This window comes from Lepidochelys olivacea (genome assembly GCF_965140295.1).
Source record: "Lepidochelys olivacea isolate rLepOli2 genome assembly, chromosome: 4".
Lineage (NCBI taxonomy): Eukaryota > Metazoa > Chordata > Testudines > Cheloniidae > Lepidochelys > Lepidochelys olivacea.
The window spans coordinates 148,446,569-148,469,600 of NC_140414.1; the positions used below are offsets into that span (position 1 = coordinate 148,446,569).

A 23,032-nucleotide genomic window follows, 5' to 3' on the forward strand; every position below is an offset into this window, starting at 1 on the left:
GCCCAGAGGTGGAAGGGCCATTGTGGGGCATGGAAGGGGAGCGGGATACCACGGCCCGTTCCGTCGTGAGCTTTGCAGCAGCTCTGCTGGCGGAGGGGGGCCAGCGGCCCTGTTAGGAGCTGGACCGAGGCCAGGTTGTTATCTAATAGGCCAGCCACTGGTGGAAGGACAGAAGGACAGCCTCCACTAGTCAAAGCTTTATTAACAAGTCAACAAAACACACAAGAACACTTGCCTAGAACAGCATTTCCTGTTCAATAACCACTGTGCCAGCAGCAGGGCCCCCCCCGGGTCTGTGGGCAGATGGCCAGGAAGGGACTCAACTCACAGTTATGCTGGTGCAACCTGATCGGCTCAGTGGAGCTGAGCACAGGTCTGGGCCCGCTAGCTAGCGAGCCTGGCTGGGGCTAGAGGCTTTTGTGCACTGAGCCACCAAGGGCTCTGCCCTGCAGCCTGCCAGCGTAAAGCATCCTCAGAGCAGCATGACCTGCCCACCCCTCAGGAAGGGGCACGGGGGGTTACAGTGCAGACCCACCTCATGAAATAACATCCCACGGAGGGGGCTGAAAACAGATCAACGATTAAGGAACATGAGCTAGCCCTGAGAACCCCATGGAGAGCAGGCAAGGCCACCGGCCGGCTCACAGCCATGGCAGTCCGGGGCAGGAAGCCTGGCAGGGGCAAACCACTCCCTGCCCGCCCCATCTGGGCAGGTTTGTAACAGCAGCGGATGGGGATGGGGGAATTGGACTCAGTGCTGGGGAGAGACTTAGGCCGGACAGACAGACCGCCTGGGCGAGGCCCCAGCAGCCCCAGCCCCTTGGCAGATGGTTGGCATTCAGCACCTCCCCCAGGTGGCTGCCAATCCTCACCGGCTCCAGCACCTGGCAGGATGGGGCCCTCCGCCCCTCATGGGCCTGGCCTACAGAGCGCTTCCCGCTGCAGTATCCCGGCCCCAGCACGGGGCTGGGACGCTCTGTCTAGACCTGTTCCCAGCACCGTCACTGGGCACGGCGTGCCATGCTCCCTGAGCTGCCGGTCCACAGGGAGCCTCCAAGGAAGGGACCCAGCCCGGCCAGCTCTCGGGAAAGGAAACAACCCCCACCCTCCCCGCCTGCATCCACCAGCTGGAGCCAGCCCGGCTGTGCCCAAGAGCAGGGCGTTTGTCCTGAGCCAGAGCACCTGGCAGCTCACAGCCCCTTCTCGCCAGGCCCCCGCAGCCCTCTGCCCCCCACCCCAAATACTGCATGTAATAACTCAGCCATCTGAGTGGTAGCCGCCTCCCGGCCAGGGCGTCCTCTGACGCCAGGTGCATCATCGCGGCACGCACCTGCAGACAGGCAAGCCAACCCTACCCGAGTCTGTTCAGAGCCGGAGCCGAGCGCTTGGCAGGGAGCCCCCCCGCCTGCAGGGAGACGCCCCAGCTCTGCCAGGGCCCCTCAGTAGCAACTGTAGTGGGGCCTGTTGTAGGGGGGCCCAGACCTCCACCTCACTGGCTGCCGCCTCATTATGAAGCCGTGGGAGCGCCCACCGTGGCCTCTCCTGGTCGGGCTCCGAGGGTGCGGAGGGAAGCTGGGTCCTGGGTTTCCTGAGAAGCCAGGGAAGGGCCCCGGGCCCGGAAGAGCGTGCGGTGCGCCCCAGGAAGCTTGAAAGCGGCTGGCAGGACCTAGGGCGAGAAGCAGGGTGTGGGGGGCGAGACGAGTCAATCCAGCAGGGGCTGGACAGGAACCAGGGGGGTGGGGGAGGACTCAGGGATCTGCATGAGGCCAATTCTCCAGAGCAATGGGCACCCAGATACACAGCCGCCCTCCTGTGCCCCCCCACCACCCACCCACACACTGCCAGCAGCCACCGGCCCTCACACCGCCTGGACAGCTGGGCACCGGCAGCTTATTTGAACAGTGACACCAGCTCTGTGCCTTTGACAAATCTAACCCCCATTCCGCAGTCAAGTGTCCGGTGATGGGGCTCAGCCTGTCCCCGCGCCCGGGCCCCTCAGAGCAACGCCCCGCTGCAGCAAACCCTGACCAAATCGTCCCAGCAGCAGGGATCACACGCGCAGGACGATCGTCCATGCTCCAGAAGCCGCCAGACTTAGGGTTCGGCTGCAGGTCTCCCAGGGCTTCACCGGCTGAAGCTGGGGCTGAAATGCAGCCAGCTCCTGGGTGCAGCACGGCGGGTGTTTGACGCCGTGGAACGAGGGCTCGGGCTGGCCAGAAAGGCTGCAGAACAAACACGGCTCGAGGGGGCAGGGGTCAGAAGAGGTAGTTACTCTTTCGGAGTTGGGCCAGGAGCCCAGGACAATTCTTGAAACCAGGTATGGGAGGTAATGTCCTTAATTGGACCAACTTCTGGTGGGGAGAGAGAGGAGCGTTGGACCTACACAGACAGGTCTGGGCCAGGTGCACAGAGGGTGGGACAGATTGGTTAAGGTCAGTAGTTAACATGTTTCAAGATGAAGTGGCCTGTTAACACCTCTCCAGTCATGGGGGCAAGGGGTGTGGGGGGGGCGGGGAATAAGAGAGGGAAGAAAACAAAAAGAGAGAGAGGAGAGAGGCTGGGGACAGGTATTAATACCTGGTGGCATGGGCCCCCCCTTACATGCTAATTGCACTTCCTCCTCTCTCCACTGTGGAATATCAGAGCTAATTTTGATTCGGGGGGGGAGGGATAGCTCAGGGGTTTGCACATTGGCCTGCTAAACCCAGGATTGTGAGTTCAATCCTTGAGGGGGCCATTTAGGGATCTGGGGCAAAAATTGGGGATGGGTCCTGCTTTGAGCAGGGGGTGGGACTAGGTGACCTCCTGAGGTCCCTTCCAACCCTGATATTCTGTGATTCTATGAAAAAGGTGGGGGAGGGAGTAGCCGGGGGAGGGGTTAGGGCATTAACCCTCCCTCCCCCACCCATGACTGGCAGGGTCTTAGCAGGACACTTCACTTCCAGTGGTGCCTGGAAAGCTGTTAACTAGCTCTGCTAAACAGCCATGGAGGCTCGGAGTCCGTCCACACAGGGGATTATACCCGCTCAGGCTGGGGGCTGGAAAATGGCTGTATAGACAACAGGGCCAATCTCTGCGACCCTGCAAGTGGGGAGGGTCCCAAGCCCAGCCTCCAGCCTGAGCCTGACCACCCTGCAGCCTGAGCCCTGCAAGCCACAGTCAGCTGACCCAGACCGGCGGCAAACACGCCCTCTGAGCCCCCGGCCCAGACCGGAGGAGCAGCTCTGCATAGGTCGAACGCTTGTCTCTACCCCCCAGAAGCTGGTCCAAAGACAGACATTCCTTCCCACCCTGCAGCTCCCACTCCTGTAAGACGCCGACGTGTCCCTTTCACATCTCGGCAGCCCCTGCACTGCACTGGGTACAGCGCCCCCCTACTGAATCCCCTGGGGTACCCGTCCCCCAGGCAGGACTGGAGGATCTCTGGGTCAGCGGCCCGGCTCAGCCAGGCTCCGAGCCAGCCGCTCTGGCGCAGGGTTATTCAGACAGCGCCACAGGGCCTGGCTCCAACACTCTCCCCGTCGAAGCCACTCTGAGGGAGCCCGGGGACCCGTGCAGGAGAGGAACGAGCGTGACACCGAGGTCTCAGGAGATGCTGCCCACCTGCCCGGTCCCTGGGCCGCTGACCGCAGAGAGACTCCTCTCCTCCATCGAGCCACTCAGCAGAGGGAGCAGTCGGGGAGAGGGGAAGGGGCCGGCAGGGACCAGGACACAGTCCGGAGCAGGCAGGGAGAAGACCGAAGGCTCACAGGTGAGCGTGAGAAGCAGCACAGGGCAGGAAGGCGGAGGCAGACCCACGAAGACGAGGAGCAGGAGAGCGGCCAGGGCAGGGATACAGGGTCACAGCCGTAAAGAACATGGGAACGGCCCCATTGGATCAGACTCACGGCCCAGCCCAGGCAGCCAGTGACCAGCTGCTTCACAGGAAGGTACAAGAAATCCCAGAAGGCCCAACTGGGGGCATTTCCTCCCAGGTCTGGGAGCGTCAGGGCTGGCTTGGACCCCAAGCAGGAGGATTTAGACCCCCTCTCTAATCCTCTGGAGCGTAACTGCAGCGATTCTGTACGTCCCAGGTCCAGTCACCTCTGGAATGCTACTAAGCTCTTGGCCTGAGTCACGTCACGTGGCAGAGAGTCCCACAGATCAGTCACTGTCTATTTTGTTGAGTGTCCTCCTGGTCCTAGGGTTTGGCTGCCGCAGGGTGGGAGGGAAGCCACGCCAGAGCCAGGAAGGCTGCACCGGACGGGCGATGAAGGAGCAGGGCATGGAGAGGCAAGAGCAGTGGGAAGAGTCACAGAGGAGACAGGCGGAGGGGAGCAGCGACCTCCAGAGGCAGCAGCAGAGAGAGGTGTCCAGGCCAGACCGAACAGGAGTGGGGCGAGAGATTGAGGCAGGAAGTCGTGAGTGCCACGGGCCCCCGCAAGTGAGAATCCCCCAGGGCCAGGTGCACCAAGGGGGGTGTGGCAAGAGCGTGGGACTGAGGACCTACCCTCCGCACTGAATCCGGGGCAGTTGTCGAAGCTGATGTATCCGGAGAGGGGCGCGCCAGGCCCCGCGTCGCTGGGGAGGAAGGGGGAGTCTTCCTGGAAAATGGGGTCCTCGGAGGGGCAGCAGAAGTCAAAGGGGGTCCGAGGAGCCGGAGGGGGCAGCGGGCAGGCGCTGGGCGGGGGCATCCAGGACAGGCAGCTGCTGTCCCACTCGGGCCCTGCAGAGTCAGAGACGTGACCGAGCGCAGACCCTGGGGAGGTCCCGGGCAAAAGGGTTGAGAGCCTTTGACGAGGACGAGGGCTCCAGTCTGGGGGGCCGCGGGGGGAGAAGGGTCAGAAGGAGCCATTTGAGACCAGGGCCAGGCTCGGGTCGGCTCATTCCCCCCAGGCTGGTAGCACCGGCAGCTCCGAGAGCAGGGCCCCGCGACGGCGCTCCCGGGGCTCCGAGCCCCTCGGCCCCCCACAGCCCCCGGGGGGCAGCGGCCCCTGGAGACTGCGCCCCGGGGCCGTGCAATGTGTTGGCTGCATGCGCCCCCCGCTGGCTCTTGGCAGCAGCGACCTACACGGGCACTGTTCCCAAAGCCCCCCTGGCACGACCTGGGTGCTGTGGGTGGCAGTAGGGAGCTGGGGGCGGGGGGCTGAGGAGAAGAGCTGGGGGCTACCACCATGTCGTCCCCCCCCCGCCTCCCCGGCAGGGGCCTCGTCAGCGTCAGTCACGCCGGGGCCTGGCCGGGCTCGGCTGGCTGGCTGGCGCCCCAGGGCACAGCCCTGGGCACACACTGACGAGCGCGGGGAAGGTGCCCACCCCCCCTCGGCAGCACTACGCTCAGCCAGCTCCCCTTGGGGGGGCCACAGGGCTGTCGGCCACAGGAGAGAGGCGGCCAAAGCCTGGCTGAGGAGGGGGCTGGGAGCCGGCAACAGGCCACCCCCTAAGTGGACGGGGGTCCCTTCCCCAGCCACGCCCCCCGCGTGGTTGCCCAACCTAAGGAGGTGCCCACAGCCCCTGCCCACCACCAAGATCTTTACCCCAGGGGCAGGGCGGAGCAGCGTGGGGCACCGGGCAGGAGGTGGGCTGCGAGCCCCACTCCAGAGCATTTGCCTGAAAGCAACCTGAAGAAAGGGAAAAGCAGATCCATCAGCAGCGCGGCCAGCTCCCACCCCCCGTCTCCCACCCCCTCTTGCTGCAGCATGCCCACCCCCACTCCCTCCTCCCCACGCCCACCCTCACCCCCTCCCGTCGCTGCACATCCGCCCCCCCACCCCCTGCCACAGCACGTCCACCCCCCTCACACTCCCAGCCCCCGCAGCGGCACCCACCCCGCATCTCCCACCTCCTCTTGCTGCAGCGCTCCCACCCCCGCCCCTCCCACCCCCGCAGCGGCACCCCCCGTCTCCCCCCCACATCTCTCCCCCCTTGCTCCAGCATGTCCACCCCTCCCCCCCCGTCTCCCACTCCCCGCAGGGGCACCCCCCCCCATCTCCCAGCCCCTCTTGCGACATCCCCCGCTCCCCCACTCGCCGTCCTGGGGTCTCTTCTCCGGGATCTCGACCCCCCAGGCGTCGGCCACGTGGGCCAGCAGCAGCTGGCTGATCCTGCGGTGGACAGCCTGGCTCCAGTGGACGCCGTCCCCCCGGCGGTGGTGCGCCTCGAAGCGGAAGTAGTAATGCAGGTCCAGCACGTCGAAGTGGTGGCTGCTGGCCAGGACGGCCCCATAGAAGTTGCCCTCGATCACATTGTGGGGCACCTTCCTGCCTCGGCGCTGCAGCTGGAGACAGAGAAAGGAGCCACTGGGCCAGGCCAGCGGGGCTCCCGCAGACGGGGAGGGCCACGCTCCAGGGACCCGGCCCACGAGAACACCTCGCTCCTGGGAATGGTACAAGACAGCAGGACAGCCTGGCAGACACAGCCGTGCCTGGGGGTGCAGGGCCTCTTTGCCAGTAGCTGCAGGCAGGGGCAGGGAGTGCTAGGGCCCAGCCCAGAGCTACCACCCCTTTCCAGCCTGCTGCCTAGCAAGGGGGGCAGCCCAGCTGGGGGCTTTTCCTGCCTGGGCCTGTTTAGGTTTAACCCCTTGAGTCCTCGGCACTCGCCTGTCCGTGCAGGCTGAGGCTCGGGAATGCAGGAAGAAGAGAATGCTGATCAGAGCAGGCTGTTTTCTGCAGCAGGGCCAGGTAGCCAGTGGCGAGGAGAATGGGAAAAGTTAATGGTAGCTTCGGTACAAGTGATCATGACTTGATCACATTTATAAGGTGCAAACAGAATAAAGTCCAGGCCAGTAACATATCTTTGGTGGCTGAATAGGGCCAATTTCAGCGAAAACAAACATGAGGCATATCAGCTGAGAGGAAGAATTTAATCAGGAGAATGTGAATGATCACTGGGGGAATTGTTTAAGAATTAGATGTCCCAAAAGCCACAATCAAGAAAGAAGTATGTGCTGGTTAAAAAACTGACCTGGGTTTAGAGTAGAAGTGAAGACAGCTAGAAAACAAAATTAAAAAAGAATACGTACAAATGGAAGAAAAGGGAAATTGATAATAATGAACATAAATCAAAAGATAGGAATTGTAGAAAATTGATAAGGGAAGCCAAGGGACACAATGCGAACTCTATGGCCAGCAGAGTTAAGAAGAGTAAAAAGGAGTTTCTTAAATATTAAGAACAAAAAGAATCTTAACAATGGTATTGGTCCATTATTAGATGGAAATGGTGTTATGCAGAAATAATGCAGAAAAGGCAAACATGTTCAATAAACATTTCTATTCTGTATGGGGGGGCAGGGAAACAGACGATATAAAGTTAGACATTTTAAAATCAGCAGGTACAGATAACTTGCATCCAAGAGTTTTAAAAGGAGCTGACTGAGGCACTTGCTGATCCGTTAATATTGATTTTTAGTGAGTCTTGGCATACTGGGGAAGTTCCGAAAGAAAGCTAATGTTGTGCCAGTGTGTAAAAAGGTGACCAGGATGACCCAAGTAACTATAGGCCTGTCAGTCTGACATCGATCCCAGGTAAGATAAGGGAGCAGCTGACATGGGACTTGATTAATAGAGAATTAAAAGAAGATAATGCAATTAATGCGACTCAACAGAGGATCTATTTTCCTTTAGCCTATCAGACTAACTTGATCTCTTTGAGGAGATACCAAGTTTCAGTAATAGAGTTGATATAATATACTTAGAATTCTCCAGAATGTTTGATTTCATACTGCACAAAATTGTGATTAAAAAATTAGAATAATATAAAATGAACATGGCACACATGAAATGGATTAAAAACTGGCTAACTGATAGGTCTCAAAGTGTAATTGTAAATAGGGAATCCTCATCCCTGTGGGATCGGTTCTTGGCCCTACTCTATTAACATTTTTATCAATGATCTGAAAGAAAACAAAATCTTCATCGAGAAAGTTTGCAGCTAGCACAACGACTGGGGAATAATGCCGAGGACAGGTCACTGATCCAGAGCAATCTGCTTCACACAGTCAACTGGGCACAAGCAAACAATGTGTGTTTTAATATGGCTAAATGTAAACGTGTACATCTAGGAGCAAAGAACGCACGCCGTACGTACAGGACAGGGGATTCGACCCAGTGACTCCGAAAAACACTTGGGGGCTAATCAGCGGAATAGGAGCTCCCCGTGCGACGCTGGGGCCAAAGAGCTAATGTGATCGTGGGATGCATGAACAGAGGAATCTCAAGTAGGAATCGAGAGGTGATTTTCCCTCTGTATTTGGCACTGGGGCGACCATTGCTGGGATCCCTGTGTCCAGTTCTGGTGCCCACAATTCAGGACAGATATTGATAAATTGGTCAGAGAAGAGCCAGGAGAATGATTAAAAAGTTAGAAAACCTAGGCTCAACGTGGGGGGAAGTGGGGGAATTTCTCTGGCCTGTGCCAGACAGGCAGACTAGATGATCTAACGTCCCTTCTACCCTTAAGCTCCATGAACCTCTGGCTCGGAGATTTCAGAGTAGGAAATCAGTGAGAGCTGATGAGGCCTGTTTCCATCCGCTCCCGTCATGTCAGCAGAGGCCCAGCCAGTACGAGGCACGGCAAGGCCAGGCTGACGGGAACCCCTCACCCCCCACAGCAGCTAGGCAGCCTGCAGCTCTCGGCCGCAGGAGGCAGAGGGTTAACTTTGGAGCTGTGACTAGGGTTTCAGACAAGGCCTGTCCCAGGAGGGTGCCCTGCGGGGTGTGCCCGCGTGGGCTGGAGAGCGGTGCAGCCGGGGTACCAGCCCCGGTAGCAGGCCCTGCCCCTGGGCTCAGCACTTTATCCCAGTCCCAGCCGCACATCCCCCAGAGCACCTTCAGCGAGCAGCACCGGGGTCCGGGGCGAAGCTGCAGTTCGCGTTACCTCTGGGGTGAGGAAGCCCCCGATGATTTTGTGGCCCACGGGCATTGTCATGTTCCACACCAGGAGGCAGGCATGGGGCAGCACCTTGTCCAGGCGGTTAAAGGCCTTCTCCAGATTCACCCGGTACTGCTTCATGGACTTGGGGCCGTACCTGCAGGGCAGCAGAGCAGACAGAAGTCATGGCCCTCGGGACTGACACGGGGTCGGATCCATCTGGCCCCCACAAGGAGCAGCACTAGGCAAAGGCAGGAGCCTGTCGGCCAGCCGCTCTGCAGAAACGGCTCTATGGGCGAGGCTGGCCAGGCAGGCGTTTCTGCACCGAGATGCCACCATCGGCCAGGGGCAGGGAGGGGAGGTTACCCCACCATCCCCCAGCGTGGGACATGGAGTTTGCGGGGCAAGAGGGAAGCTGGGGGCCTGCTCGCTGTCTGTGCCCCTCTGAGACCCGCTCCCCCAGCTGTGAGACACCTCACCACCCCCGAGTAGAGCCCCGCGAGTGGCACCCACGAGGTGCTCAGATACCATGGGCACGGGCCAACAGCCAGAGCAGAATGCATATGCAGGACCGAGCTCCCTCCTCTTGGGCAGGTGGCAGGTCGGCAGCCCCGTCACTAGCCGAGCCAACGCCCTCCTGGCTCGCTCACCAGGCTTGCCCAGATCTCTCAGACTGGACTGGACTAAGTAATGCTGCTGGCTGTACATGCACAAGAGGGACAGAGCCCGGCTGGCCCCACGGAGCGAAAAGCAGGAACGTCTGTGTCCGTGGGGCAGGCTCCCACAACACAGGGGGTCTTAGTGAACCAGCTGCCGTGTGCCTACATGCCCAGCACTGCCCTCGGCTGGACGGACTCGGAACCGCTGATTTGTGTCTCACGGGCCCTGTACTGCCAGCAGAGAGTCTCCTTTAGCTGCCCTGGCCGGGCTGTGGCAGCCGGAGGGGCTCAGTTCTCTCCCTGAGGGTGCTGTGCAGCCCCATGTGACCTCGCAGAGGCCCGAGTTCTCCTGCCAGGGCTGGGGTAGCACCGGGTACCTGCTCACGTCCCACAAGCAGGAGTTGATGATGACGACGTCGGGCTGCGGCCCAGCCTGGAAGTCGGCCAGGATGCTCTCCATGTAGTCGGAGTAGACACGGGTGACGAAGTAGAAGCGCACCAGGTGATGGTCCGTGCGGTACTGCCGCACCTCCTTGTAGTGGGTGCCGTTGGTCAGCTCGCCCAACATGCCGCCTTCCACCAGGCAGTCGTTCTCAAAGCTCAGCTCCCCCTGGCGGAGACGGGACGCAGAGGCCCTCAGCCCGCCTGTCGCCCGCACCGAGAGCCCTGCGCCCATACCAGATCGACAGCCACGGCGAAGCAGCCGCGTGTCGGGCCGCCGCTCGCGGGAGCCAGCGCTCTCCGGCATGGCCGTGCCACCCCCAGCCCTGCCCACGGGGATGGGCACTAGGCTCACCAGCAGCTGTCCCTGGTCACACTAGTGTGTGCAAGTCGGGGTGTGCGAGCCGGGACAGCAGCTGGTGAGCCAGGGGCCGGCCCCAGGGGACGGGGCTGGGGGCGGTACAGCCATGCAGGAGGAGCTGCCCGCTCAGGGCGCTGGCTCCTGCGAGCGGCTGCCCGACGTGCTGCTCCAGTTCCCGGTACAGCCCTGCAGCTCCACGGACACCCACATCTGCGGATACAAATCCTGTGTGTGCGCAGGGCTCTACCCCCAGGGGAGCGATGCCCTCTCGTGCCCACTGCCGGGTCGTCCTCTGCCCTCCCATCCCCGAGAACTGCGCCCAGCCACGGCCTGCAGCCTTCCCATGAGCTGGGGAGTGACCCGAGGCCTCTTCTGGGCACAGAGGAGCGGAGCTGGCCCAGGGCACACAGCAAGCCAGGGCAAGGGCTGGGGTTGGATCCCAGAGCCCCAGCTCCAGGCCAGTGCTGGTCTACCACAAGGCCTTGCCTCCCCCTGGACCCAAATGACAACACTAGGGCCTGTAGGTGCGTCCCCTTCCGGCCCCTCCCAATAGCCGAGCCCCACCCCAGGCTAGGTAGCTCCCGGCCCCTTCTCAAGGCCCCACCCCAGCACCGCGGGACATCACCACTTTTACCCTCCCTCTGGACGGCTGCATGGGCTGAGCACCAGCCGGGGGAGCGCAGTGGGACGATGCTATTCCCAACACCAGCCAGCAGGGGGCACTCACGTGGCAAGACATCCCCCAATTCTACACGTTTCAGAGTAACAGCCGTGTTAGTCTGTATTCGCAAAAAGAACAGGAGGACTTGTGGCACCTTAGAGACTAACCAATTTATTAGAGCATGAGCTTTCGTGAGCTGATGAAGTGAGCTGTAGCTCACGAAAGCTCATGCTCTAATAAATTGGTTAGTCTCTAAGGTGCCACAAGTCCTCCTTTTCTTTTTGCAATTCTACACGTGAACCACTGATGGGAGGCATGGAGGGGGGTGCGCCAGGCCCAGGACTGTTCTGCTTCTTCGGTTACATCTGGGTTTCAAAGCCTCCCACCGGAAACAAGAAACCCTCCTCCCCCGTCAAGCAACACTATTGCTAGACGACACAGCTGGCTCAGACCCAACAAGCTCTAGCTGCTTCCTCCTTCGCTGAGCCGGACCCGGAGCCAGGACCGCGCAGTCTGCAGGCCTTTGGGAGGGCACCGGCTTAGAGCCAGAGAACATCAGGGTCGGCAGGGACCTCAGGAGGTTCTAGTCCAACCCCTGCTCAAAGCAGGACCAATCCCAGATAAATCATCCCAGCCAGGGCTTTGTCAAGCCGGACCTTAAAAACCTCTAAGGAAGGAGGCTTGTCTGGCTACTGGCCACCAGGCAACCAGATTAGTTTTCTCCACTTCTCTTTATGCAGCAGCAGCCACCCAAACTGGTTGTCTCAGCTGTGCCCACAGAGGGGGAGCACACACCAGAGCTGACTGCACCAGAAGCGACGGCTGTCGGGGGCGCAAGGCCCAGCAGGGGGCACCCAAGGGCACGGACCCCGGATTGGAGAAGTGCCCCAGCGACATGGCGGCTGCGTGTGGTTTAGTTCCCCAGCCCTGTGGGACAGAGGCTGGCTGCTCCGGCTCCGCAGACTCAGTACCTTGGCTTTCAGCTGGGACTGGCTGAGGAGAGCATCCTTCTGCAAAAGCAACACCAGGTCCTTGTAAACCGATCGCTGGACTGCAAAGGGAAAATGGAGACAGAGGTAGCCCGGGGTAGCCCGTCTTTGGGGGAGCAACATCTTCGCCTCTTGGGCGCTAACGCAAGGACCAGCCCCGGGTCTCGTTCGGGGCGGGGTGGAAGAGGCCCTTGCTCAGAATGGGACGTGTCTGTGCCGGCCAGGCGCGCTTGGTGGGCTGCGGCTAGGGGGGCAGATGTCAGGAACGAGACGACATGCCAGCTGCCGTGCTGGGGGTGGGCAGGGCGGTCGTGCTGCACGGACTCCGGGGGGGGGGTGCAAGGGCAGCGCTGCGTAGCGGAGACACGGGTCCAGCTCACCCAGCGTAGGGAACACCCTCCCTCCCCAGGCCAGCTTCAGTTACGGAGTGGGGCCAGAACGACAGGGCACCCAGAGGGAAGTCAGAGAAATCCACTCTGCTCACTGCAGGGCTCAAAGTCCCTGCCCCCCGCCCCAGGGGGCGAGTTCAGAGGCCTGGCTGCCCTTCGCCTTTCCCCAGCCAGTCCTGCCGCGGAAGGGGGTTACCCCACGCAGCCGCTCGGTCTGCGCAAGCCAGGGCAAACCCACGGTTGCTGGCGAGGCAGAGAGCCCCGCTGGGGCTGCAGGGAGCTTGCAGCCCGGCACGCAGGAAAACCCACTTTGGACGTGGAGCCAAAGACAACTCGGCTCTACCGTGGCCGAGAGGGGTGGAGGGAACCCACCCCCCGTGCTGGGGGGCTCCGGCGTCCCTTCGGCTGACTCACTGGAATCCCCCACGACCACCACGAACTTGTTGTGCAGGAGCTGCCGGACTTGGTGCGTGACGAAAGTGACCATGGCTCGGCAGGCGGCCGCTCCCCAGCAAGCAGAGCCCTGCTCAGCGAAGGAGAGAGACGAGACTGAGGCCTGCATCCTCCTCCACCCACGCTGGGAGCGGCCTCCGCACCCCCTGGAAAACTCCCACAGGCCGCCCGCGCACAGGCCGCCCGCGCACAGGCCGCCCGCGCCGCCAGGAGGGCAGCACAGGGAGGCCAGACACAGAGCTGTCAGCCCGGATCGGGTGCAGTGTCAACAGCAGCTGTTGGGCTCGTGGTTTGTGTGACTATGACGTGTTTTCAGGTCACGTTTCCCCCAAACCCTTTGTACTTCTGCTAAGAGAAAAATGTCTGGACCATCCTCCCAGCATGCTTTGCACTTGGGCCCAGCAAGCCGGTAAGCTGCGGGGACCCCTCTTCCCGGTACCCGGTCAGGGACAAGGTCAGTGTCACGTGAAGGCTTCGCAAACTGCATGCTGGGCCACGGTGCAGCATGCCACGGCTGGATAGGACACAATGGCAGAGCGACAGGGTAAAATATTTGGTCCTGTCGAAGCCTGGCCCCCATACACCCGGTACCAAGGGAGAGCGAGCACACGACGCCTCTACGTTTGGCAGACTCGTGGAAAACGTCATTCAAAACAAGAGAAGAAACTGTCAAGAACAGGTACAGAAATCGTAGGTTCCCTCGTGAACGTTGTAAAAACTGGGGCATGAGGAAAGAAGTCAGCCCATCGGTTCAGAGCGGCTTCGAGCTGCTCTGTGCTGGTCTAGCTTTGTCGCCAGTTCGTTAATCCAAACTGAACACTAACAGAGCCACACAAAGCAAGTTCTCGAGGGACTCTCAGGCCCTGGGCACTGACCCAGCGAGGACGGGCAGACCCTCTCTGCCTGGAGTGCTGAGGCTGCTGCTCCTGCATCCCGGGGGCTTCTTGCCGGGTGGGAGGCAGGGCGGAGACCAGGGGAACCCAGGCAGTGGATTCGGAGTCAGACTCTGCTTTGTGCCCCGCACTGAGACACGCTGCGTAGCGTGGCACACCCCCTGGCACTGGGGCAAAGGATGAACAAGGCGCAGAGCCAGGGTGAATGGGGCCTTTAATTACCCAGCTGCCCTGCTTGTTTTCCACTGGCTCCTCCACCCATTCCGGGACGGCCCATTAAAGCCCAGCCCCTTAGACACCCTCTGGCCCGGGGTCGGGTGTTGGCAGCAGCCACCTCAAAGCTTGCCATGGCCCAGCGTTCCCACCTCTGCACCATGGAGCACTGGGCCGGACGTCCAGATATTGAACCACGCAGACCCTGCCCGGCGCCGACCTGGCCCTGCCCCTGGAAGGCTGATGGGAAAGAAGGAGCTTTTCAGCTCCGCTTCGGCCTTGCGGCTGTTCCAGGGAGAGCCGTGAAGCAGGCAGGGGGCAGAGGAGCGGGGCTGCGCCCCTTCTGGCTCCTTTAGCCTGGAGCGAAGGCCCAGCTGGAGTCTCTGGTTTATACGGCAATGCCAGAGAGAAATCCAGGCTCCAGCGTACCAGGTGCTGTACAAAGAGGCAGGCCTGGCCCCCAAGAACTCCCGGTCTGAGCAAAGGGAGAGCGTGAGGGACTGCTCTGCGGATGAGAGCTGAGGGAGGGCCAAGGTCCCAGGGGAGTCTGTGGACACGCTGGGAACTCCCTGACTGGAACGGGCTATGCTGCCAACAGGCCCATAACTGCGTCGAGCCTGAGCTTTGCCAGCACAGCTCCAGCGTTTCTCTCTCCCACCTCCCCCCACGTTCCTAGCAGACATCGCTGGGTCAGCGAAACCACTGCCCTGCAGCCCAGGCCCACCCGCCAAGGCCATCCTCCCCCTCGGCAGGACTTGTTTTGTTCCTGGGCGGGATTTTAACATTAGACCAGCTTGCCCCGCTTTTACGGGCGAGGTTACAGGACACCGACCCACCTGTGAATCCCAATCAAGTAGGGGAAGGGGGGGTGGGATTCAGGCTGTTAACACCCATGTGGCTCACATGCTGCAGAGGAAGAGAGCCCTTGGGAAGGGTTCACCGCCCCCGCCGCCCCCCGAGTTCCTCTCTGCAGACTCGACTCCCACTCCTTCCACTCCGTTTGTGCTACGTCGGTTAGGGACGCGCTCACCTGTGGGTATCGTTACACCAGTGCCTTGCACTGCTGAAAGGTCCTTACACTAGTGTGGCTTGTTCCCTTTCCCATCTGGGAATAAGTACACGGGTAAAAGCCCTTTTATACTGGCAGGACTGCCTCAGAGCTCGGGGGCTGGGCCGCTTGAACTGGGCTGGGAGAGGTGGAGTCACTTCCGCAGACAAGCGCCAAGGTACGAAAAACAGAACAGGGGCAAAAAACATGTTCACACCTTTCCAGCTTCTCTCCATCACCAAGACACAAAGCACACGGCCCAGGGTGAAATACTGGCCTACAACAGTCCCAGGGCAAAACTCACTGGGGCCCAGCTTTCTCCCACAGTATTTTTCCTTTGTAGGTTTAATTTAGCAAAAGTTTGGGATGCTGCACTTGTACCTGCCTTCCCCACCACCACCGCCTTTCCCCCTCGGGTTAGACAGGGCCCTAACTGGGCACTTCTGAGAGACTGATTTCAATTTCTGGGAGAGAAAAGCTAAGAACTATGTTATTGCAACATTAAATCTGAGTGAGGAAACACAAGCGTTCGGGTTCCTACAGTAATACTAACTAGACTGCATTGTAGCCCTATGTGTGGGTTTAAGTTACTCTTGGCCCACCCCAGGGCGGGGGTCTACACTGCAGTGGTCTGGGTAGGGTCAGCCGCCAGATCAGCTACAGGAGAGAGGCTAGCAGGACACCACCCTGCCCTTTCTTTAACCATTATTTTTATTAGCTAACCAGGCAAACGCCCACCCCCCTCCCAGCAGGGCACAGAGAAATAATGACACATGACCAGCACTTGCGTTACTTACAGCATTCCCCATCCCAGACAGTTCCTAGGTGGTTGTCAGTAGGTTGATCACACTTTTCTTGGCTAGGCATATTCATGTGTCTTGGCCCCTTTTCCTTTTCTAAGCTTCCACACTCATATCTCTGGGGGGGAGGTCACCACATTGTTAATTGGTTACCTATTTACCTCATTAGCTTTTGTCAATTAGTTGCCATGATATTTCTATAGTATCCCTGCTGTTGACACCTGTACATTTTGGTTATACGTATTCCTTACACTCATCCTCAACTGCTAATAGTGGCTAGCCGTCACATTCAGCCCCCAACTGAAAACCCTCTCCAGCACATCATCAAGGATCACAACCTATCCTGAAAAATGATCCCTCCCACTCACAGATCTTGGGAGACAGGCCAGTCCTCACCTACAGACAGCCCCCCAACCTGAAGCAAATATTCTCCAGCAACCACACACCACACCACAGAAACACCAACCCAGGAACCTATCCTTGCCACAAAGCCCGTTGCCAACTGTGCCCACATATCTATTCAGGGGACACCATCATAAGGCCTAATCACATCAGCCACATGATCAGAGGCTCGTTCACCTGCACATCCACCAATGTGACCTATGCCATCATGTGCCAGCAATGCCCCTCTGCCATGTACATTGGCCAAACTGGACAGTCTCTATGCAAAAGAATCAATGGACACAAATCTGTCATCAGGAACCGTAACATTTGAAAACCAGTAGGAGAACACTTCAGCCTCTCTGGCCACTCAGTAACAGATTTAAAGGTGGCAATTTTGCAACAGAAAAGCTTCAAAAACAGACTCTCAAGGAGAAACTGCTGAGCTTGAATTAATCTGCAAATGAGATCCCATTAACTTGGGTTTGAAGAGAGACTGGGAGTGACTGGGTCATTCCACATATTGAATCTATTTCCCCATGTTAAGTATCCTCCCACCTTCTGGTCAACTGTCTGAATGGGCCATCTTGATGATCACGACAAAAGGGTTTTTTTTCTCCTGCTGATAATAGCTCATCTTAACTAATTAGCCTCTTACTCCACCTTTTCCTGTTCTCTGTATGTGTATAATCTTCTTACTGCATGTTCCACTCTATGCGTCCGATGAAGTGGGCTCTAGTCCACGAAAGCTCCTGCTCAAAGAAATGTGTTAGTCTCTAAGGTGCCACAAAAATAACAGGAGGACTCGTGGCACCTTAGAGACTAACACATTTATTTGAGCACGAGCTTTCGTGGGCTCCAGCTCTCCTGTTCTTTTTGCGGATACAAACTAACACAGCTGCTACTCTGAACCCTTTACTTGTGGTTTCAAACTTCCTATCAGTCAACTCTCTTATGACTAGTCTCCAAGGTGCCACAAGTACTCCTCTCTTTTTTCTTTGCTTAATTTGTGGCTTCCTGTCACCCGCCCATCAGTTCCTCATGCCAAACTAATCCTAAATCCTAATTAGTTATGCTCAGCAAACTACCTTGTAGAACATAAGAACGGCCATACAGGGCCAGACCAAAGGTCCATCTAGCCCAGTGTCCTGTCTTCTGATTGTGGCCAATGCCAGGTGCTTCAGAGGGAATGAACAGAACAGGGAATCATCTCGTGATCCATCCCCTGTCATCTATGTGTCTTGGGATCTGTCCTTGCATTACAGCATGAACCGACCTTATAAGGAAGACTACACCATCATATACAGACAGCATCTTCTATTCCTCTTTATTTGGCTGCATAGCTCCAGCTTACTGTGAAATGCCCGAGTATATTCAAAGACATGCCCATGAACTTGTCCATTGCAGGACTGAGCTTTGAATTGCAATACTAAGAGCTTTGCCCGGGGTTGCGTTAAATGAGACAGAAGCCCTCTCCTACTCTCCACCACCATGGCTCTCGCTGGCTCGGCCAGAGCTTTCGGAGACCGTACTCCTAGTGTAGACAGGGCTAAACCAAGGGCAAGTGTTTCCATTAGCTTAAAAGCCACAATTGTGACACAACGGCTATACCTTTAGGTCTCCCTGCCTCCTGGCAAGGGGCATGGGGGCTCATCCCAGCAGGAAGAGGGTTTGGTGCCTTAGTTTTTTAAGCCCTTCTCTGAACTGGCACCAAAGCAGGGAGGAGCCCCCCCAGGCCTGCACTTGGCTCTCTCGCTTTCCTTCAGACCCTTCACCCAGCCAGTCACTCACTGCCAGGAAGTGCCCACCCAAGAGTCACTCCTGTGACCAGCTGTGAAAATATCTGGAAGTGAAGCAATTACCTCCAGTGCGCCCACGTTCCCAAGCAAGCGGCCTGGGTGCCGGGACAGGGCTCTGGCCTTTTGCTAGTAGTTACAGAGCAGCCACAAGCAAGCAGTGTCGGTCTCCAGCAGGTGGCCAATCACATGGGGCTATTCAGGGATTAAAGGGGCATCAGTCAGAAAAACAAATCCCATCTCTACCTGCCGCTGCTGCCAAGGTCCCCAGGCAGGAGGCCTGGGCTCAGAGGGAACAGACTAACTCCCCCCGCGCTCGCCCTGGCCCTGCTGAAGGAGGATTCAGGCCCGTGGGAGCCCTACCATGGCCAGGGCTGGAAGAGGTGAGAGGCAAACACGCGCATCCCCGCCCCGCCGGAGCTCTGTCCTTTGCTGCGTGCGGTCTGTGCGGGTCCCTCACACGCAGCAGCAGAGGGAGGGTGAAGCGTTGTCCGTGTCCAAAACCGGCAGCTGCGGGGGGGCGAGGAGGGGGAGCGAATCTCTCGGGGTTGGGGGGCTGACTCCCTCCAGCGGGGTCCCTTTAACCCCACCTGTGGCGGCCGCCTGCTGTGAGCGGAGGGGCAGCGCCTGGGAAACACCCCCTGGGAGCTGGGCGTCGAACAAGACCGAGCCCTTCGGCAACCGGCGCCGGCAACGCCGCCGGCCGGGCGCTGGCAGGGGCCCGCGGGGCGATCCCCCAGCGCGGGGAGGCAGCCGCCCTGCGCCGCGCCGCGCCGGGAGCCTCCCCTCCGCGCCTGCGGCCACCCGGGCCCCTGCCGCAGCCGGACCGTTCAGCCCCAGACCCGAACCACCCCCTGCAGGCCCCGCAGCCAGCAAAGCCGGGGGGCCGGGAAGAGGCTGAGCGGACCCGGCGACTCCCCCCGCCCGAGCCGAGGGACGCGCAGGCTGCGAGTTCCAGCCGCCCGGGGCCGGCAGCCCGCCGCAGCCCCACGGGTTCGAGCCGCGTTACCCCGGATCCACACCAGCCCGGGGGGGGTCATGCCCGTGTTCACCCCCCATTGCACAAGGGTGACCGGGGGCGCTGCCGCCCGGAGCCCGCGCGCTTGTCCCCGTACCTGCCCCTGGCGCCGAGCCCGCCTGCCCGCGGGGCGCACGGCCGGGCAGCCAGCCCGGCTGTCCCGCGTCCCGCTCGGCTGCCTGCGCCTGGCCCGACTCGCCCCCTTCGCACTCCGCTTTCCTGCCAGCGCCCCGCCCCGGGGGTGCGGGGCCGGCCGCGCAGCTGGGCGCTGGGGGGCCGGGGGGGCAGAGGCTGCCGCTGCAGAGGAGAAGGCTCTGGGGACAGCAGCAGTGCGGAGCCTGGGGGGCTGCTGATGGGGGGGAGCAGAGGTCAGCTGAAGCGAGGCACACACCCCCTCCCCGGAAAGTCTGAGCCCACACTGGAGCATTTAATTTCAGAAAGGGGAACTACACAACCCTGCAGGCTGCGTGGAAGCTTTAAAAACACCATAATAGAAGCTCAGCTTAAATGTATACCCCCATTTAAAAACGTAAGAGCGGCCAGAGTGGGTCAGACCAAGGGTCCATCCAGCCCAGTGTCATCTACCGACAGTGGCCACTGCCAGGTGCCCCAGAGGGAGTGAACCTAACAGTGATCTCTCTCCTGCCATCCAGCTCCACACTCTGACAAACAGCGGCTAGGGACACCCTTCCTTACCCATCCTGGCTAATAGCCAGTAATGGACTTAACCTCCATGAATTTATCCAGCTCTCTTTTAAACCCTGTTATAGTCCAGGCCTTCACAACCTCCTCAGGCAAGGAGTTCCACAGGTTGACTGTGTGCTGAGTGAAGAAGAACTTCCTTTGATTTGTTTTAAACCTGCTGCCCATTCATTTCATTTGGTAGCCCCTCGTTCTTATCTTATGGGAACAAGTCAATAACTTTCCCTTATTCGCTTTCTCCACACCACTCATGATTTTATAGACCTCTATCCTATTCCCCCTTAGTCTCCTCTTTTCCAAGCTGAAAAGTTCTAGCCTCTTTAATCTCTTCTCATATGGGACACGTTCAAACCCCTAATCATTTTAGTTGCCCTTCTCTGAACCTTTTCTAATGCCAGTATATCTTTTTTGAGATGGGGGGACCACATCTGTACACAGTATTCAAGCTGTGGGTGTACCATGAATTTATATAAGGGCAATAAGATATTCTCCATCTTATTCTCTATCCCTTTTTAATGATTCCTAACATCCCCTTTGCTTTTTTGACTGCCGCTGCACACTGCATGGACATCTTCAGAGAACTCTCCACCATGACGCCAAGATCTTTCTCCTGATTTGTTGTAGCTAAATTAGCCCCCATCATATTGTATGTATAGTTGGGGTTATTTTTTCCAATGTGCATTACTTTACATTTATCCCACATTACATTTCATTTGCCATTTTGTTGCCCAATCGCTTAGTTTTGTGAGATCCTTTTGAAGTTCTTCACAGTCTGCTTTGGTCTTAACTATCTTGAGCAGTTTAGTATCGTCTGCAAACTTTGCCACCTCACTGTTTACCCCTTTCTCCAGATCATTTATGAACAAGTTGAATAGGATTGGTCCTAGGACTGACCCTTGGGGACCACCACTAGTTACCCCTCTCCATTCTGCAAATTTGCCATTTATTTCTACCCTTTGTTCTTTCTCTTTTAACCCGTTCTCAATCCATGAAAGGATCTTCCCTCTTATCCCGTGACAACTTAATTTACGTAAGAGCCTTTGGTGAGGGACCTTGTCAAAGGCTTTCTGGAAATCTAAGTCCACTATGTCCACGGGATCCCCCTAGTCCACATGTTTGTTGACCCCCTCAAAGAACTCTAATGGATCAGTAAGACATGATCTCCCTTTTCAGAAACCATGTTGACTTTTGCCCAACAATTTATGTTCTTCTATGTGTCTGACAATTTTATTCTTTACGATTGTTTCAACTAATTTGCCTGGTACGGACGTTAGACTTACCGGTCTGTAATTGCCAGGATCACCTCTAGAGCTCTTCTTGAATATTGGCATTACATTAGCTATCCTCCAGTCATTGGGTACAGAAGCTGATTTAAAGGACAGGTTACAAACCATAGTTAATAGTTCTGCAATTTCACATTTGAGTTCTTTCAGAACTCTTGGGTGAATGCCATCTGAGCCCGGTGACTTGTTCCTGTTAAGTTTATCAATTAATTCCAAAGCCTTCTCTAATGACACTTCAATCTAACCAAAAAAGAGCCACCGTGGTTAAACAACAGTAAAAGAAGTAGTGAGAGGCAAAAAGGCATCCTTTAAAAAAGTGGATAGCAGGGGTGCTGAGAGCCATTGAACCCAACTGTAAACCCTGTATGTGATGGAAACCACTTCCAGCCAGAGGATGTGGCAAGACCCTAGATCCGACCCCCATGCACTGGCCCCCACTGTGCCAGCCTTCTCGCAGGGAGATGCAGCCGTTCCCGCCCCCCCTCCCCCCCCGCCCCGCTGCTTATATAAGAACATAAGAATGGCCAGACTGGGTCAGACCAAAGGTCCATCTAGTCCAGGATCCTGCCTTCCGACAGTGGCCAATGCCAGGTGCCCCAAAGGGAATGAACAGACAGGTTATCATCATATGATCCATTCCCTGTCACCATTCCCAGCTTCTGGCAGACAGAGGCTAGGGACACCATCCCTGCCCATCCTGGCTAATAGCCATTGATGGACCTATTCTCTATGAACTTATCCTCCAGGAATCTATCTAGCTCCCTATTGAACCCCGTTATAGTCTTGGCCTTCACAGCACCCCCTGGCAAGGAGTTCCAGAGGTTGACAGTGCATTGCGTGAAAAAATACTTTCTTGTGTGTGTTTTAAACCTGCTGCCTATTAAGTTCATTTGGTGGCCCCTTGTTCTTGTGTTATGAGAAGGAGTAAATAACACTTCCTTATCTACTTTCTCTCCAGTTCCGGGGCTATTAGCCATGAGCCCAGTTGACCCAGAGATGAGCCGCCACCAGACTATCTGCCTTAGCAAACAAAATCACTTAATCAAAAGCACCCTGCTATGCAGAAAGGGGTATAAATTCTCTCCCTCCCCCTGCTCCTATTGTTTGTGAGATACATGGAGTGGAGAAAGCCTTATCAGAGCTTTCAGTGCTGGTTAGCTGGGAAGCAGAGAGAATTCAAGGCCATCCAAAAATAAATCCAGATAGGACACGCTAGGTCTGGGGTAGTGTAGATTCACAGTAAGCGCACAAGCTGGCAGAAAACAACACACACGTTATACTGTTTTGACCAGGGTCCCCACTGTTGGGGAACAATTATCAAGGCCCTAAAATAAAGCACCCCTCAAAATGCAACAGGTAAACTTACTAACAAGATTTATTTTACTAATTTACAAGTGTGATGCTAGAACTTTGAGTAAAAATCCCCTGAAAATCCATGTTTGAAAGAGATAAGAAATGTTGGCATTAAAGGATCAGCGTGTTCCCCATAACTTCCCCAGTCAAATAAAACTGAGTTCTGATAACACAGACACCGAATGAGGATATTGAACTATAAAGATTGTTGATCTGAATTTTATGGGTTAGTTGTTTTGGCTCGCCACTATCGCATCCGACCAGAAGATCTGTAGGTTCTTGTCCAATTCAGACTACAGGGTCTGGGAACTCGGAGAGTTCTATAGTGGGAGAGGACTCTCGGGGTGCTTGGCAAAAACACTTACACTGAGGACAACACCAAATTGATAAAAGCTTTATTGAGATTAACAAAAGAAAAATAGGCTTCAGAGTAGCAGCCGTGTTAGTCTGTATTCACAAAAAGAAAAGGAGGACTTGTGGCACCTTAGAGACTAACCAGTTTATTTAAGCATAAGCTTTCGTGAGCATCCGATGAAGTGAGCTGTAGCTCACGAAAGCTTATGCTCAAATAAACTGATTAGTCTCTAAGGTGCCACAAGTCTTCCTGTTCTTTTTTTAAAAATAATAAAATAATAAATTCTATGACACTTATGACTGCAAAACAGTAAAGGAATTCCTGGTGGTAACATTCCTATTATAAGTACCTTCACCTAACATACTCACACCCTTCCTTGAGGACCCTGTAATA

At 57.2% G+C, this 23,032-nt stretch overlaps 1 protein-coding gene across 8 annotated transcripts; it reads right to left on the reverse strand.

Annotated features, from left to right (window-relative positions):
- Positions 1-184: 184 nt before the first annotated feature.
- PCED1A (PC-esterase domain containing 1A) lies at positions 185-19,272 on the reverse strand. Of its 8 annotated transcripts, none has more exons than XM_084626572.1 (11): positions 19,044-19,206; positions 17,995-18,123; positions 15,749-15,869; positions 12,717-12,867; positions 11,938-12,017; positions 9,881-10,113; positions 8,851-9,001; positions 6,007-6,253; positions 5,514-5,597; positions 4,490-4,795; positions 185-1,666 (listed from the first exon to the last, which is right to left on the reverse strand). In XM_084626572.1, the coding sequence occupies exons 3-11, from the start codon at positions 15,758-15,760 to the stop codon at positions 1,440-1,442; spliced, it is 1,491 nt and encodes a 496-aa protein (XP_084482698.1). In that variant the 5' UTR covers positions 15,761-15,869; positions 17,995-18,123; positions 19,044-19,206; the 3' UTR covers positions 185-1,439. The 8 variants fall into 8 exon arrangements, with proteins under 8 accessions (XP_084482698.1, XP_084482700.1, XP_084482703.1 ...); XM_084626574.1 differs by having other exon boundaries at positions 12,759-12,867; positions 19,044-19,200; XM_084626577.1 differs by having other exon boundaries at positions 4,490-4,705; positions 19,044-19,200.
- Positions 19,273-23,032: the final 3,760 nt, after the last annotated feature.